A 15,371-nucleotide genomic window follows, 5' to 3' on the forward strand; every position below is an offset into this window, starting at 1 on the left:
ACGCAAACAGCACAGTCGGAATTATACGGTCATGGATGCGGGTCTTCGACCCTGAATCAAGAACTGTCACGGAAAATAGGGGAGACTCAGAACTTCATGCCAGACTTCCGTCGGTGTGGTCGACGTTCGAAATTCGAACGGGAGTATGATATAGAACCCAGCGGCGAGAGCTACTTGTGTAAGAGTGAGAGACCGCGTGTTCGTGTTGACGCGCGTGTTTGGGATTTGATGGTGAGAGTTGAGAGTGAGGGTATGGGACCATGGGATGACGAACGACAACTTCTACTTTCGCCGCCTGAGATCGACGATTAATGGTATTCGAGGGACCGTTCGCCCGACTCTTGCTGTTCGGGAGAATGATGATTGAAGAAATCCCGCAGGGTCTCGATTCTGAATCCGAGAGGTCACTGTACTACCCGCCTAGAGCTAAGCCGAGTGATAACAAGAGCTGTTTCTAGTATTCTGCGAACCAGCACCCGAAATCTAATGCGCGGATGCGACCCGAATTCTGAGGATTCCCGGGCATAATCTACTACGGAAAGAATCAGAGAATTGAATGGCTAGTTTCGGACTCCTCTTAGAATCAGCATTTTTTCCCTATGCCCCAGCCCAGAAGATGGGTACGACTCTGTAACTTCAGCTTCCCGATCTGAGGGGCATTTCGAGGAGGTCCAAAAATAGGGACGCAGATCCAGTGGATCGTATACCAGAGCGAGGAAGAAACTCGAATTGCGACGGTCAAAAATTCCGGGCGGCCGGATCTCCCAGAGGCTCATAGGCCATAGGTGCTTAATGTTCCCAATCTTGAGATGAGAGCCCTCTGCCGGAAGTCCGAGAGTGAATCTGCAACATCCGTTCCATCCATTTTTTTATCCGATTGCAGTATCTCCGGAAATATCATTAAGTTCTCAACCAGGCGCGTCCACAGAGGGGGAGGGGCTAGGGGGCTATAGCCCCCTCCGCGATTGAGAGTTCGTAATACTGAGGTTCAGGAGCGGGACGCCCTGTTGGAAATGAGCCCCATGCAAGAACCCGATATAGCCCCCCCCCCAAAAGAATCCTGTGGACGCCTCTCTTCTCAACTCCCAGAGCCGGGCCGTTCTATTGAAGACGGGCTCAGCTCTCGACCATCAGGGAAGGATTCCGATCCGCGTTTTCCGCCATATGTCATTTCCGGGCTGATAATGCACACTTGTTGCTCGAGGTGAATTCCTGCGGTGACAATTATTGCAGCGAGATGTAACATTTCAAATATCTCTCCTGACTTTTGGAGATGAAGCGAGGAATATCAGAGACAAATGGTCATTGCACTCTGGATTGGCAGTCCACGACCTTCCCCGTTTCGCAGACCCCTTGCAAGGCTCGAATAGCTCCGTATTCTGCTAATCCCTTGTGATTTGTCCGATGAGCGGAGCTCAGTTGTCTTCGTTCCATGATGAGCGCACCGAACCATCGTACCAAATGATATCAGATGAAGCTACGTAGCATTCGATCTCTGTGGGATTTCTGATGAGTAGATCAATCTCCAAAAACTCTGGTCCCCCGATCGGCCAGGACTTCGGGAGTATTTAGTGGTCCCTGATCCGCTCCCATTCGCGCTGTCAGCTCCCATCAAATCCATTGTAGATTGTAGCTCTCTCAAGAGGAATCTCGCGGAAGAACGATGCAAAGGAATCTTAGGTAGATCGCTTCGATGCGGATTGGCGGCATCGATCTAGAAATACGCATTCCAATCAGACAATGAAGCTCTTAGCCATAGGCTAGAGAACCGAACCCGGGGTTCACCTCCGGACGCGCGGTGAACCTTTGATCCCGGAATTCTCTCGCTTAGCTAAACGAAGAGGACTTCGGCACTATTCAATCGTAGTAGGTTCCTCTTTCCGACTTAGAGTCTTGACCCTTGATGCGGCGTGTAGCTACAACGAGCGCCGTGAGAAAGGGATCTAACTCAAGTATTCGAGCATCCTCTCGGAAGATGACTCACATCCCTTTGCTAGATATGGACTAACTAAAACCTAGTTAGAAATAAGCGACGTCTATTGCATCTGAAACCCGAGACCGCTGGAGCCCCGCACGTGATCGAAGACCCTGACTGAGTCAGTGGTATCCCAAGTTCCCCCCAAAACCTGCGATCGAGCATCACGGGGTTGACACTTGAGGGACTTGTGGTCGGAATGAGATCTCAATGAACAAAGAGCCATGATGAAGCCATTTTTTCGCGAGATTTGGTTTGAGAAATGCTCTTATTTTGAACGCCGGGTATTTCTCGTACCTACTCAAAGAACAATCATCACAATCATCGCAGGAGTCTCGCCCATGTGATGGAAGATTATAAGCACGCATTGGACGACCGAGAGGGACGAACCTCTTCTGGAAGAATGTTCCGAGCGCAATGAGCTGGGTCGAGTTCGCAACAGCTTGGGAGCGTAGGAGGAAGAAATTCGCGAGACCGCAGATGCGCGAGACATCCATGTGGATTCCCGAATTTCCATCCGGATGTGGAAGAGAGAGCCTGGATCATCTGGCGGTCGTTTCTTCGTTGGCTTAACCGACCACTCAGAGGCTCTAGCGTTGAAGTTCTTGAGTTTCGCAGAGGGGGGCTGAGGTAAACTTCAAAATGACTTAGGACGGCTGGATTAGCGGCATTGCCGATCCATTAGGAGCTATGCCGGGGCGGATGATCGAGGGAATGTATTCCGCAATATTATGATTATCAATGATTATTAATGATTTCCGGGTTCAAGCTCGAAACGTACAGGCGAGCTAAACAATTGAGAAGCGACTTAGGTACATGCGAGAATCAGGAGCAACCGCCTCAATCCGTGACTCCATGCGGAGCCATGAGATCGTCTGACCCAGACGAAAGGTTTCCGCCCAACAATCTCAGCCATCTGACTTCAAGGCTTGTTTACTCGTTACTTCCGGGATTCCTCTAGCTGGTCCTATTCGCGAGCGATACATTTTTAGTGATGGCCGGGGCTCTCGGTCTTTGCTGTGGGGAATTCGTCTTGGGAATCGACTTCAACTCATTCGTGGGTGAAGAGGCATTAGAGTTCTCGCTCGAAAAAAAAACGGATCGGATTGACAATAAGTGCTTGAGGAACGTCATCGGATCGCCTCGTGCGCCATGTCTCCGGCGCTCGACGGCTATCAATAAGCAAAGCTTGCGAATAGTGTCCGAGATATCCGAATCCCGTATTATACTAATCCGTATCGTCGGGCGAATGTGCAACCGACTTAAGCACTGAATGAGGTAGGCAACGATGCCTGGAGGAATAAGTTTACCGCATTTTCCATTTCAGCGCGGCTTCGGGCTCTTCCGAACACTTTTCGTCCATCTCATCCTGCCTTATCGGTCAATCTGAGGCACGAGAGGGTTTCGGACGACTTCTCTCCCATTTCCTAATCGCAAAAACCCGGGTCGATGCCAAGGCTAGGCGTTCGTTCGAGAGCGTCTTGCTGGGAATCCTTGGAAGACGGTGATGGACTCGCCGCGCCGTGGCATCCTGCAATCGTGACTCCAGGCCCGTCACGTGATAGCAACATCTCTAATATCCTAGCGGAACCGGCGAGAGTTACGAAAAGGAGTGCGAAGAAGTCAGAATCGAAATTCTCAGAAATGGAGAATCAACTTGAAATGCCCACTCTGAAAAGTCACCATTATCAACGTTCGGCAGCCGCTGGCTATCTCCCCGCTAATGCCTAGGGCCTAGGGTATGGCTCTCCTGCGGTCACTAGCTGTGGCGTCCCTTATACGTTGCAAGAATGCGGATTGGGTGTCAACGTGACGGATTCTACCTTCTGGAGCGAAATGATTCTCATCTGATACATCAGTCAAATTCTTAAGAAGTCTTCTCAGTTTATACACTTTTTTACAGAAGGTCCTATTCGATGTTGTGACACTACTCCGAAGAGCCCGGTAGCATTGAGTCTCCCAGAGAAGCTAGAGCGGCAAATTGCGGATCTCTATAGGCACTCTGCTCAATCATCTTGAAGTAGGACGTGTCAGTGAATTCGGGGAGTCGGTGCAAGATCTTCCCGGTGTCTTGGAGTAGCCGGCAGAGACGTTCGAGCTCCGCTTGCACGTCCTCTGAGAATGCTCCGCCCTCGTCGGCACTCCGTATGAAGCCAGTTATTTCCTCAGCATGCCCCCGGAAACTTCTCAAGAGGTCTCTGGGAAATTAGACTCGGCTCATTCGAAGTTCTTCTGGCTCTCGTCTGTCAGCCGGATTTCAATCTGTTCCATCTCGCACCGGGAGTCTACTCACATTGGATTCACTCTCTCGTCGTAGAGGAGCTCGACCGGATCTCCCTGAACGCTTCCGATGTACTCGACAATCTGTGCAATAGCTTTCCAAAACTCGTCGAGGTCCGTAAACTCCTTCGCCTCTTTGAGAGGCGCATACATATTTACTGTCATCTCGACCAGCCTAACGTCGAAGAAATGGCGCTTCACAAACTTGATCATCTGGATCCTCTTGAAGACATTCACGAAGAACCTGAGGTTGGGCCGAAATAGAGTTCAGACGGGAGAAGGGCTCGAGATCAAAGCGACGGAGTTCTTGGAATCGAGAGACCCCTTGAATTGAGGGCTGGGCCATCGACGTCTATCGCGAATGCCGAGAGAAAGCTTCGGACGACATCAGAGCGATTTGCGGATTGCAGTTCCAGCTTCACCCCGAGGCGAAGGTACGACTCCTTGAAGTCGTCGCTATCACGGATGAAACTTTGTCGGAAAACGCGGATTGGATCCGAATGGAACTCACCATTCTGGCGTGAACGGGAAGTCTTCATCCGCGTTCTGGAACTGCGTCATGCAACTGTTAAACCCCATGAACGTGAAACACTTCCCAGAACACCGCGTCGAGACGTTGATCAGGAGTAGAATAATCCATGCGGACTGGAATGCGGAGAGGTGCCTCGTGATCTCTCACTGCCGAGGCTTTCAAACTTGAAATTTTCATACATATAGGTCTCCCAGCATTCCGTGTGGAAATGGCGATCTCATTCAGAGTCAGTCCAGCTTGCCCAATTATCAGCGCTCGTTTTGGGACCGAGAGTCAGAATAGGGGAGATCCACCAGTTATGGACCACCCCACCAGTTTTGGACCGGTCACCAGTTATGGACCACCCCCAGTTTTGGACCGGTCACGTCACCAGTTATGGACCACCCCCAGTTTTGGACCGGTCACCAGTCATGGACCCCCAACGGGTTTTGGACCGGTCACCAGTTATGGACCACAGCTCAGAATGTTCTCGCTTTCGGATGACTTGATATTCGCTCGCTTCGGGAATCGGGGAGTCGAATCCAGCCTCTCCAGCTCCAAGCTAGGGGCGGATTCGAGAATCGTTCGAGTATCGGCTTGAGATCGATTTTCTTTCCGAGTTGCCCGCTGTCGATGGGCTCTCTCAGCCATCTATGATCGCGAGAATGAGGATCTCGAAATAATCCCGACATAGATAGAATTCTTCATGACCCGCCACTGATTGTATTCCGACCACTTCGAAAAGAATGGCCCGAAATTCTGACCGGTCCAAAACCGGTTGGTGGTCCATAACTGGTGACCGGTCCAAAACTGGTGGGGCGGTCCATAACTGGTGGATCTCCCCTACCCGAGGAGTCTTCGACCTTCCCGGGCTTCTCGCGGGTCGGCCAGGAGCCTCCGCCGCTCCGGGGCGAGGGTTTCGGACAAAGCATAGCTCTAGACTTTTTTGTTTCGCAATATCCCGGAGATCGTTCACAGAATCCATTTCCCTGATGTAATTATCACGGTCTCTCTGGAGGTATTCCCACAACATCTGATGCTTCAGGAGGGTTATCCCCGTGAGAGTTTCCTCCCCGGAGGCTTCCCGCCGCTCATCCGCGTTGTGACATCGCGTCGAAGTCGGACCGGGACGAGAGGTGAACAGGAGCAGCATCAATGATGCGTGGATTCCTCACAGAATTGGAACTCCCTTCCAGGAGGGGCGGAATTCCCCCTGGTGTTTCGTACACTTACCATCAGGTTTGAGCATCGCATGACGGTCTCCTGTGGAAGAGCAAACTGCCAGACTTTGATCTGAGTATTAATGAACTGTGAGTTCACAGGATAGAACGAAGTTGCTTCGCAGACTGAACTCATCACTTGTTTTTCCTGATACCGATAAGCCACCATCTGTCTTCTGGCAGAGTAGTTTACATTGCAGGGAATAACGACCTCGACTTCGGGACCCCCGTCTGCGCGGCATTGAGCCTAGCTAACCTTGTGAGGAAGAGGTGAAAATCCAAGGCTGAGATAAACTCCTATGATCAAACTGTTCGAGACGAGTTCGAGTTGTGACTGGCCACGGCGTCGGAAGGTATCTGTGTTTCTGGCGACGGCACCCTCTCAATGTGTCTCTTTGTCTCCCTGTCAGCGGATCGATCCGTTCTCCTAATGAGCTCACGGTGCTCGGCGGTCACGGATGCAGCTGATTGTCGGAAAATTTGTTTCCAACTCGGATGTTTTGGTGTTATGTGACGTACAACCTTTCGTTTCAGGTGGAGACTTGACCGCATGCTCCAATGTTCGCTCATTATTAGGCTTATATCTAGCGATGAATGGACTGCAGAGCGTGCGAAGCTGACGCTTGCAATGATTCATACGAATACGTCCATTCTGCAGTCTTCGAGCTTGGTCGCGCCAACTGCGAGCGCTCCGCGATGCCTATGCTCGCGTCGGTTGGCTTGAGAGACTCGGCAAAAATTCTCAAGTCGAGATCGTGGTAGCCTGAGTAGAATTTTCGAAGCATGGAATGGGTATTGGGACACGGACAGAGATCTTGTGAGCGGAGGCTCGGAAAGTAGAGGTGGATCTCGCTGATTGGGTAATGGGATGGGATGACGCACAAATGGAGACTCAGCAACGGATCAATGAATTTATGAGTGCAGTCTGGGTCTGGATTCGAGTCCTCGAGCTGGCACAAACAGGAATATTGTCGAGGAGATATCAATGGAACGAATTCAGTGGAACACGGGAAGGAAACGAGGGTGAAAATTTTCAGCTCTTCAGCTCTCGTCGGAGTTTTCCGAAATGCTCGTTAGAGATCGAAATGTTTCGCCGACTCTCCAAGGTGGGAAAGTCATCTTTTGGATGCTGGACGATGCTGATGTATTTTTTTTCTAGAGCTTTTCACTTTCCTCGGGTGTCTAGCGAAGAGCTGCCGAAGCTTTTTTCAAGTCTCTCCCGATTCCTGCAGAGTATCTGCCGAATTTTCCGCTGTTTTCTCATGTGTACTGACTGGGCATTGCATAAGACCGCAAGTTTCCCTGAGGAACGTGCTTCCTACATGCGTTTCCGTGCGGTCCCTCGCGGCTCCCCATACACGTGCCATGCAAAGCTGTAAGCGCGAATCATCCCGGTTCCGGGAACTTTACAAAGCCTAGTGCTGACTGAAAGACAAATGTGGAGTCGCACACGGATCCAATCGGTGGATGAGCTTTCCTTTGACCCGCCCTTAATTGAGGACAGGAAACACCGACATTCATGTCCTGATGGGGGAATAAGCGCTAGGCAAAGCCTGGCTGAGCATGGCGATTGAGGCGGAGCTCGGACCACGGTCCCCGATGGGCGTCCCAGCACGGTGCTCTCTTCGACGTCGAAGGTTCACCAGGATTTGCATCAAGGATCTGCCGCGAAGAGGAGGAAGACGGAATATTGAATTTCCGTTCCATTTTCGTCAGCAAAGAACTCTCGATTTTTAGGCTCCCAAATGATACCTTATCTCCGAAGATCCATTGTGGAGGATCGATGAAGCTGGCTCGGAAGCGGATAATTTTTGCCGGCAATCGGAAGGATTCCACTCGTAAACATGCCGGGCCATAACAGCACACTGACGGCACCGTCGGGACGACTTGGTAAAACGCGATAAAGCTCAACGAAATCTTTCCCGCTTCGCACAGGTGTTCGGTCAGTTGCGTCTAGATGAATCTTACGGTGACGTTTTCTGACGACTTTGACGCGCGTCGAGTTATTATGTGCGAGAAATACTGCCGAAAATCCTCTTGGAGAAGTTCCGATCGCTCGTAGTTGACATGGAGCGTCCTCGAGACCCGGCGTGTGCCCAGGATTTTCTCGGACAGGGTCCAGGGTTGGAGCCGATGATGATAAGCCTCACTGAGGAGCCCTATGGGCCGAAAAGAGATCGTGGAGGGGGCCATGGCCCTTGCCCCCTCTTGAGGACGCCTTCGCTCGAGACACAATTCGAATGATATCGGCGATCCCTCCGGATCTCCTGCGACCGAACGTCCTCAAAATATAAGCCCTCATCGACCGACGACCGAGCCTGGCCGACAATTCATGTACCCCATGTTGACGAGTCAGAGATGGGCCGAAGCCCTTATAAACATGCAGATTCGGCCCGACTCATAGGCACTCTGATCCCACCCGGACGTACCTAGGAATAGAGTCTTATTGAGGTGATCATAGCCGACTCAGGACGTTGTAGGGGATTGAATCGAGCTCGACGCCCCCGAGACCGAATTGACGTCACAATTGGTCACTTTTTTTTCAGCGTGCATCATTCGACGTTCTCCTGTCCGACTTGTTGATGTCGAACCCGGGAAACATACCCGTCTTGTCGGGCTCCATGGAAAGGTTACACTTGGATGGATATACCCGGAAAGAGGCCATGGTCCACAGCTCATCGGAGTAGGTAAAACACGAAAATTTCGAAAATATCGATCCATTCACCATATAATCTCCTGCCCTCGAAACAAGCCCAGACCGTGCATGATATCTCAATGATCCAGAACGCGTGTAATGCGTGGAAAAAATAATCGTGGCATCGCGGATGACGCCGAAGGGTTCGATCGAGAGTTCAGATACATATCTGAGAAGGACCCCTGCAATTTACGAACTTCTTGCCGTCCGGCTTCCGAAGCGGCCCGGTTCAACACGATCGAGGAAAGTCTTCACGAAGATCCTGAACTTCTATACTTCAATCAAGCCTGACTCACGTTGTAAATTATGTTTTTCGAGCAAAAAAGCTGGTCGTATGCGAGTTCCCTAGCTTCCATGGGCTCATAGGTGTCCGACTCGAATTCGTTTCGAGCTCGAGGCGATGCGCCGATGAATCATGGAGTGTTTTCTACACCGAGTCTGATGATGACGTGGAGAATCGAGCGTTCTCCTGTCAGCGACTTTCAAGTACTCCTCACGACGCCAATTAGCTAATGAGACGATCCTAACCATTGATGACCGAGTCGGCCGACCATCTGCTCCAAGCGCACAGAGACTGATGATTCCGATTGCAGTCCCTGCAGAGGGAGTTATCATTTGGAAACCGGCTCAACCAGAAGCAGGGACGACGATTCTTCTCGGAGTTGTCTGGGAAGTCGTCAGGGTTCGGCGCAAACGTCTCGCTATGATTCTGGAGTCAGCCGACAAACGCGCCACTCGGGAGACGCTCATAGCTTTTTTTTAGAACGAGCTGTCCGCATGGAAGTCGAAGAGTCTCTCTATAAGAGAGCTAAAATATCCTCCGACGTGAGTCCCACGGATTCGAAGCGGGGACCGAAGAATAGATCGGATCCCCCTCTCACTGCGGTCAGCCCACGAGGGACTTGCCGAGAAGGTTCTCCGAGAGCGGGATACACACGGCGGAGAAATCGGTGAGGTACTAAGGTACGTGAGGTACGTGTGAACTTCTCCAGGCTACACCTGATGGCCGAAACTCAGCTATGCATTCGAAAGGCCCGCCTCGATGGCGCGTTCCTCGATGGCGATCGAAGACACAACATCGAGTCGAGGAGCAGAGAAGCAGGCCGAGCTGCGAACGATTTCACCGAGCCGGTCGACTGGAAACTAGCTGGGATGAATTCAATCACAGCAATTTGTGCTGTGAATCTCATCAAGAACAGTGGCGAGTAGATCCAATGAGGATGTTTACAAAGATGAACATCGCGACCGTTTTCTCCAGAGCCAAAACTTAAGTCCGCAATCCCCGCTCCGAATTGTACTGCGCGAATTTCTGTTCCGTGATGTTTCGCTGAATGCTCACCGTTCTTCAGCTCTGGGAGAATTCAACCACCTTGTATTGCATAATAATACGTAGAGGAGCTTTAATTCTCAATTCAATTCCTCCCTGCAGCTCAGCGGAATGTTGTGATCAGCCAGGTTCGTTTCCGTAAGTTCAAATCGCGGAATCCTCCGGAGCCCCACTATGATCGTAAGGCTATGTACGAGGTTTGCAAGCCCATATTATCGAGAGAGGAGCAAATATGCTCCAGCCTCACCTATAAGCCTCCCGAGAAAGAGGTACGCTTCACGATCTCCGGATCACTCCGTCTATACCAGTAGATTTTGTTCTATGACTCCATTTTCTACCACTTCCCTGGTCTATCTGAGAACCCTCTGTAATTCATCGAATTTTTTCCTTTAGCCTCATCCATGGAGTGTTCTGAAAGCGAAGAAGCTTCGACAGGAATTTGAACAAGCCAAAATGATCCTCTTCTTCCACAAGAACCCCATCTCAGCGGAGAAAGACTTCGAAGCCAAGAACAGCTTCTTCAAGATAGACGTCTTCATGAAGGATTACAGCAACACGGTAACGCAAACTTTAACTGATGCTGAGCTCGTTTTGTTGGGAATGCGAATGTTTGTTCATAGAGTATTCCAAATGAAAACCGTGCCGTCGTAAATTCAGGTCACGTCCCTGGCGATTCAAAACGGATTTCTCGCGAACGCTACGCCATTCGTGACATCGAGGAATGCCGTCGCTGTCTCACCTCATCATGATATCAAGTCTTGCCTGCGTTTGTTGAAGAAAATTCCACAGTACATCCTCCTAGGTGAGCCCATTGTGCCGAGTCTATTATTCTCTCGTCGGGCGAGAAACTCGTGCATGGATCTGATGATGAATGATCCTCTTGGTATCCATCATCCTCCCGAACCCCCTTCATTGTAATGGGATTTCCCGCTTCCAGCTGGGGTGATAGATCGGACGTTTCTGGACCGCGCACAACTGAGCTGGTTGGCTACGGAGCCTTCAATCCAGACATTGCAGTCGATCACCGCAGGTCTACTCTCCGCGCACCAGCAACGACTATATGGCAACCTCAACCGGCATCAACAGAGACTATCGATGCTGCTGTCGCAACACTCGCAGGCATCGCAGAGCTCTTCGAAAAGTTCGACAATAGACGCTACGACTGTGGGAGATCGTCCGAGCGAAGAGAATTGAGCTCAATAAAAATCCCGTGTAGATCCCGTGCGCACAGATGTCATTGAATAGTTCATGAGGGCGGTGCGACACCCCGGCTGATGGTTCGAATCATGGAGGAAGTCAGAGCATACCTGACGAGGCTTGTTTCAGAAGATCTCATGCTCCTATCCAGTGGTTCTGCTGGCAGCTTGCGATCCGTCATTAGCAGCGGCGAATTCACGAATTTGCCGCCCCCAGGCTGAATCAGACCCGCCGCCCTGATACAACCCATCTTGATATGAATCCCGATTCTTCCCGGCGCTTGTTTCAGGTTTCTATGATTTCCCTCCTGTTCCACAAAAAGTCCAAGGATCCGTAGCCTTGGAAATGGTCTCCACTTATTCAGTCGATCCCAGAAGAGGAGAAAGAAGAGTTCCTTTCCAAAATAGTTGATCGGGTTTCCAAGGGATAATGTCTCGCTGTTACTTTTTGAGACGGCTCCCCGCCGTTGATCTGGCAGTTCCAAGCTCACGGACGGAGACGACGTCCTCGTCTCGGTCTCGAATGATTTCACTGAGTGAGTTGTCGAGGATCACAGAAACTCCAAGCAGGATTTCGCCGCCCCCCGAAAAGTGCCGCCCCAGTCTATAGCCTACTAACTAAGCCTACTGTGTGAATCCGCCACTGGTCACTAGTAATAATTCATAATTTCCGATCGGATCCGAGGGGGAGGACACAGTCGTTATAGAGGAAAATTAATTTATTCCCAAGGATGAGATGTAGGACTCATAGCTTGAAGCTCACTTCTGAGCGACAACAAGAGCAGCTCCGTGCAGCGGAAGCACGCTCGTTGTGTATCCGGCTACCTCGATGATTCAAATTGGAACGCAGGTGATTCGATGCAATTGCTAACAAACCTATTAGGATCTTCGTATCAATGCTTAACCACTCCGACAACAGCGGGCCGTATGACCCGGTCCTTCAACTTATAGCCCAATTTGCTGACGACGGCGACGGTGTTGACTTCCTTCGATTTATCTTCCGTCATGAAAACGGCCTCGTGCTCATTGGGGTCGAACCTCTCGCCGAGTGGGTTGATTTGTGTGAGACCGTGTCTGAAAGAGAAGATACCGGAATTTATTTATCGATGCGTTCCGGACACATGAGTCGAATTCCATGAGGCGTAAAACGAACGGTGCGTTTATTGATTATTTTTCACTCACCGGCGGAATACCCCTTGCAGCTGTGATTCTGTCATCTTGAGCCCTTCATACAGGTTCTTCAAATGCGCGTTTTTACTCAATTCCTCTTGTGGTACCGCTCCGCAGGCCGTCTGCAGCACATCGGCGACGTCGAGAAGATCTTTGCCGAACTTTTGGATGCCGAAAACTCTAGCATCCTCAATTTGTTTTCCCAAACGCATTCTAGTATTCTCGACTTCGGCCAGGGCTCGCTTGTATTTGTCATCGAGCTCTTTGACGTTCTCTAGAAGAAAGTCTTTCTCCTCCTTAAGTTTGGCGTATTCCTCGGCAGAGACAGCGGACGGAGATTGCTGGCCCTCGCTCGGGGAAGTAGAGGCTGTGGAATTAGCTGAGAAGCATCGCCTGGAAATCGAGGATCACTCATTATTTCATCCTGGAGGACCACACGCAGATTCAAGAAAACCGGTGTCTTGCAGCAGTGGCGCTTCACTGGGTGGACAACCCACGTGATGGTGTGATACTGATGAGGGAACACTCTGAAGGGAGGGTACGTTCATCGAGGAACATAAGGAATTTTGCACTGATCTGTGGGAGCGATCTCGATCTCCAAACGATAGGAATTGGCACATCGTGACCATGCTCGTTCTTATATGACGTAAGCGAGAGAAATAATTGTTATCATCTCGGTTTCACGGAGGCTCACTCTCCGTACAATTGGATCTAGGAAGGATGAGCATCGAATGAGCATGTCGAACCGGAGCTTTCCAGCGATACCCTCAGAGAGAACGTAATCGAAGGTCACTGAGAAAGATCGCGCATGGAGCGCGAGCGCCCCTCGGCAGAACTCAATTTTTTCGCCTCACTGGGGAAGCGTCGCGAAGAGACGAGACCGCCCGAATACGACGTGGAACTTACCCAAAAGCTGTCAAGCCATGCCGACTACGCTGAGATGGGACCCGGCACGCCAATCGGCTCAAGTTAGAGAACACGCTCATCGCGGTCGACGCCATTTTTCACCCGCAGTTGAACGAAATCTCAGAATCCCACACACGCATCGGATCGTGGGCTCTTCAATTTCGATACGGAGAGGAGAGAGAAGTTGGAACTTTCTTCCTGGTTCCGGAATCACGGAGAGCTGCTTTTTGAATTGGACCGAGTTTTCTGTAATTTTCTCGAATTCTTGGGAAATCATGGTAGAGGAGACTCAGAGGACTGCGTGATTACAGAAGCTCTCTTGTTGAGGACTCAAAGAGTTCCGCGGGCTCAAATAAGCCCTCTCTATCTCTGTAATCATCACAGCACTGATTACAGTGCTTTGACAACTCATGGAGTGGATACTGAACTCCGCTAAATACGGAACGCTAGGCGGCATCTTGTACAGGTGAGTTTTTCGGAAAGCACGTAATTCGAGCTTGAGAAGGTCATTGGATGGAGCAGAAGGCACAATCAGGAATCCTTATTCGAATTGCTCCTGATTGTTTGAGCTCCAGAGAACAGACGTTTAGTGGGCGTCCGGTGAGTGACAGACTCGGGCTCAGAGTGACAGCGTCGATATCGATCGCAGGTTATTCATCATGAAAACTTCTCTGCCGCTGCGAGAGCAGCTGACTCCGAGGGTCTATCGAGTCTTAGGCGAGTTACCGAACTCATCCAATTCTGATTCGAATTCGTTCGAAATGCACCCTCGAATATAATGGGTCGTGCTTGCAGGATGCAATCCAGGAATAATGACACTCCAGGGGACTAATACCTATCTCATCGGGACCGGCGAGAGAAGAGTGTTAGTTGATACCGGGTGTGCGGATCATCCAGCGTACGTCGATTCTCTGAGGACGGCTCTACATGAGCTCGGAGCGAAAATAGAAAAGATTATCATCACCCATTGGCACCACGACCACATAGGCGGGGTTATCGACCTGATGCGCGAGGGCATCGTCGAGATATCGACTCCGATCGCGAAGATCCCCTTCAGTGAGAAAGATGACGCAACCGGTGAGTAGAGACGAGCTCAGTGCCCATGGGGAGCATTTTCGACAGGTGTCCATGCTAAACGTCGGTTCCATCCCGTGTTCTACATAGGTCTGAAATTCCTGCCCTTGCACGACGGTCAAGAGATTCGGGTGGAGGGTGCGACCTTGGTGGTACTGGCCACTCCTGGTCATACGAAAGATCACGCGTGTCTCGTGTTGAGAGAGGAGCGCGCCGTGTTCTCCGGCGATTGTATACTCGGTGAAGGCTCCTCTGTGTTCGAGGATTTCGGGCCCTACATGAAGTCCTTGCATGCTATCGAACGGCAGGCCCCAGAGGTTCTTTATCCGGGTCACGGACCAGTGGTTCTGAAGGCTCTGGATAAAGTTAAAGCGTACATCGCTCACAGGTGAGCATTTTGACCTAGATCGAGTCCCGGAGCTGGAGATGTCCGCAGAGCCTATTAGATCCCTCAAAAATCTCGTGGTCTTCTCGGAGGATTGACGTATCGCCGTTCGTTGCAGATTATATCGGGAAGAGCTCATTCTGAAAAGCCTTGCCGAAAACGGTGGCGCGCCTTTGACATCGTGGGAGATCGTTGAGAAAGTTTACGGCGAGGAGATCCCAAGGTTCAAATATCCGGCCGCCCAAATAAATGTAGGGCATCACCTGTCGAAGCTAATCGAAGATGGAAAAGTGATCAAGCGGGATAGACAGGAAGGATTCGTAACTGTGACGGAAGAGTATACCTTGACATGATAGTTGGAGGAAATCAGAGAAGTTGTAGATTCTTCAAATTCATGCGACGATTTCAAGACGTTTTCAGTCTGGCGTCGAGTCGGGAATATTCTTTCAATTATGAATTATGACATAGCCTAGAGGAGGAACTGGAGAGTTTCCCAAGGTCATGCATCAGCCTCCGAACAAAGTGTTGCAAGTCGGTTGCAATAAAGGAGACAAGTATTTTTGAGTGAAACGAGACTATCAACTCTCTCTTCCTATACCTTCAGAAAACAATGTTCCTTCAGAGGCAATTTT

At 50.6% G+C, this 15,371-nt stretch overlaps 4 protein-coding genes across 4 annotated transcripts; 2 read left to right on the forward strand and 2 right to left on the reverse strand.

The window, feature by feature from the left end:
* Positions 1-3,847: 3,847 nt before the first annotated feature.
* Positions 3,848-6,367, reverse strand: LOC100904325 (uncharacterized). Its single transcript, XM_018639932.1, has 5 exons — positions 6,243-6,367; positions 6,000-6,029; positions 4,767-4,900; positions 4,269-4,499; positions 3,848-4,173 (listed from the first exon to the last, which is right to left on the reverse strand). Exons 2-5 carry the CDS (start codon positions 6,018-6,020, stop codon positions 3,903-3,905), a joined length of 657 nt encoding a protein of 218 aa, XP_018495448.1. The 5' UTR covers positions 6,021-6,029; positions 6,243-6,367; the 3' UTR covers positions 3,848-3,902.
* A 3,316-nt stretch (positions 6,368-9,683) lies between these two features.
* mRpL10 (mitochondrial ribosomal protein L10) lies at positions 9,684-11,231 on the forward strand. The gene is made up of 5 exons (XM_029111725.1): positions 9,684-9,882; positions 10,111-10,277; positions 10,402-10,566; positions 10,666-10,810; positions 10,946-11,231. The coding sequence occupies exons 1-5, from the start codon at positions 9,684-9,686 to the stop codon at positions 11,200-11,202; spliced, it is 933 nt and encodes a 310-aa protein (XP_028967558.1). The 3' UTR covers positions 11,203-11,231.
* Positions 11,232-11,904: 673 nt separating this feature from the next.
* On the reverse strand, positions 11,905-13,416 carry Roe1 (grpE protein homolog, mitochondrial Roe1). Its single transcript, XM_003744288.1, has 3 exons — positions 13,281-13,416; positions 12,387-12,767; positions 11,905-12,278 (listed from the first exon to the last, which is right to left on the reverse strand). The coding sequence occupies exons 1-3, from the start codon at positions 13,373-13,375 to the stop codon at positions 12,098-12,100; spliced, it is 657 nt and encodes a 218-aa protein (XP_003744336.1). The 5' UTR covers positions 13,376-13,416; the 3' UTR covers positions 11,905-12,097.
* Positions 13,417-13,459: 43 nt separating this feature from the next.
* LOC100897694 (endoribonuclease LACTB2) lies at positions 13,460-15,299 on the forward strand. Its single transcript, XM_003744287.2, has 5 exons — positions 13,460-13,746; positions 13,930-13,997; positions 14,076-14,357; positions 14,445-14,742; positions 14,858-15,299. Exons 1-5 carry the CDS (start codon positions 13,691-13,693, stop codon positions 15,090-15,092), a joined length of 939 nt encoding a protein of 312 aa, XP_003744335.1. The 5' UTR covers positions 13,460-13,690; the 3' UTR covers positions 15,093-15,299.
* The last annotated feature ends 72 nt before the right edge of the window (positions 15,300-15,371 follow it).

This window comes from Galendromus occidentalis, unplaced genomic scaffold (assembly GCF_000255335.2).
Source record: "Galendromus occidentalis unplaced genomic scaffold, Mocc_1.1 scf7180000077464, whole genome shotgun sequence".
NCBI classification, from domain to species: domain Eukaryota; kingdom Metazoa; phylum Arthropoda; class Arachnida; order Mesostigmata; family Phytoseiidae; genus Galendromus; species Galendromus occidentalis.

Bases quoted from the DNA above. Each gene is read 5' to 3' on its own strand.
- LOC100904325 (XM_018639932.1), bottom strand. From the start codon at position 6,020: ATGCGATGCTCAAACCTGATG. The intron at 4,901-5,999 runs GTAAGTGTACGA...TCCGCATTCCAG, and splicing joins TGCGATGCTCAAACCTGATG to TCCGCATGGATTATTCTACT. The intron at 4,500-4,766 runs GTGAGTTCCATT...GCCCAACCTCAG, and splicing joins TTCCCGTTCACGCCAGAATG to GTTCTTCGTGAATGTCTTCA.
- mRpL10 (XM_029111725.1), top strand. From the start codon at position 9,684: ATGGCCGAAACTCAGCTATGCATTCGAAAGGCCCGCCTCGATGGCGCG. The intron at 9,883-10,110 runs GCGAGTAGATCC...TCCTCCCTGCAG, and splicing joins GAATCTCATCAAGAACAGTG to CTCAGCGGAATGTTGTGATC. The intron at 10,278-10,401 runs GTACGCTTCACG...TTTTTCCTTTAG, and splicing joins ATAAGCCTCCCGAGAAAGAG to CCTCATCCATGGAGTGTTCT.
- Roe1 (XM_003744288.1), bottom strand. From the start codon at position 13,375: ATGGCGTCGACCGCGATGAGCGTGTTCTCTAACTTGAGCCGATTGGCG. The intron at 12,768-13,280 runs GTAAGTTCCACG...CTCGATTTCCAG, and splicing joins CATGGCTTGACAGCTTTTGG to GCGATGCTTCTCAGCTAATT. The intron at 12,279-12,386 runs GTGAGTGAAAAA...CTTCTCTTTCAG, and splicing joins CTGCAAGGGGTATTCCGCCG to ACACGGTCTCACACAAATCA.
- LOC100897694 (XM_003744287.2), top strand. From the start codon at position 13,691: ATGGAGTGGATACTGAACTCCGCTAAATACGGAACGCTAGGCGGCATC. The intron at 13,998-14,075 runs GCGAGTTACCGA...TCGTGCTTGCAG, and splicing joins GAGGGTCTATCGAGTCTTAG to GATGCAATCCAGGAATAATG. The intron at 14,743-14,857 runs GTGAGCATTTTG...CGTTCGTTGCAG, and splicing joins AAAGCGTACATCGCTCACAG to ATTATATCGGGAAGAGCTCA.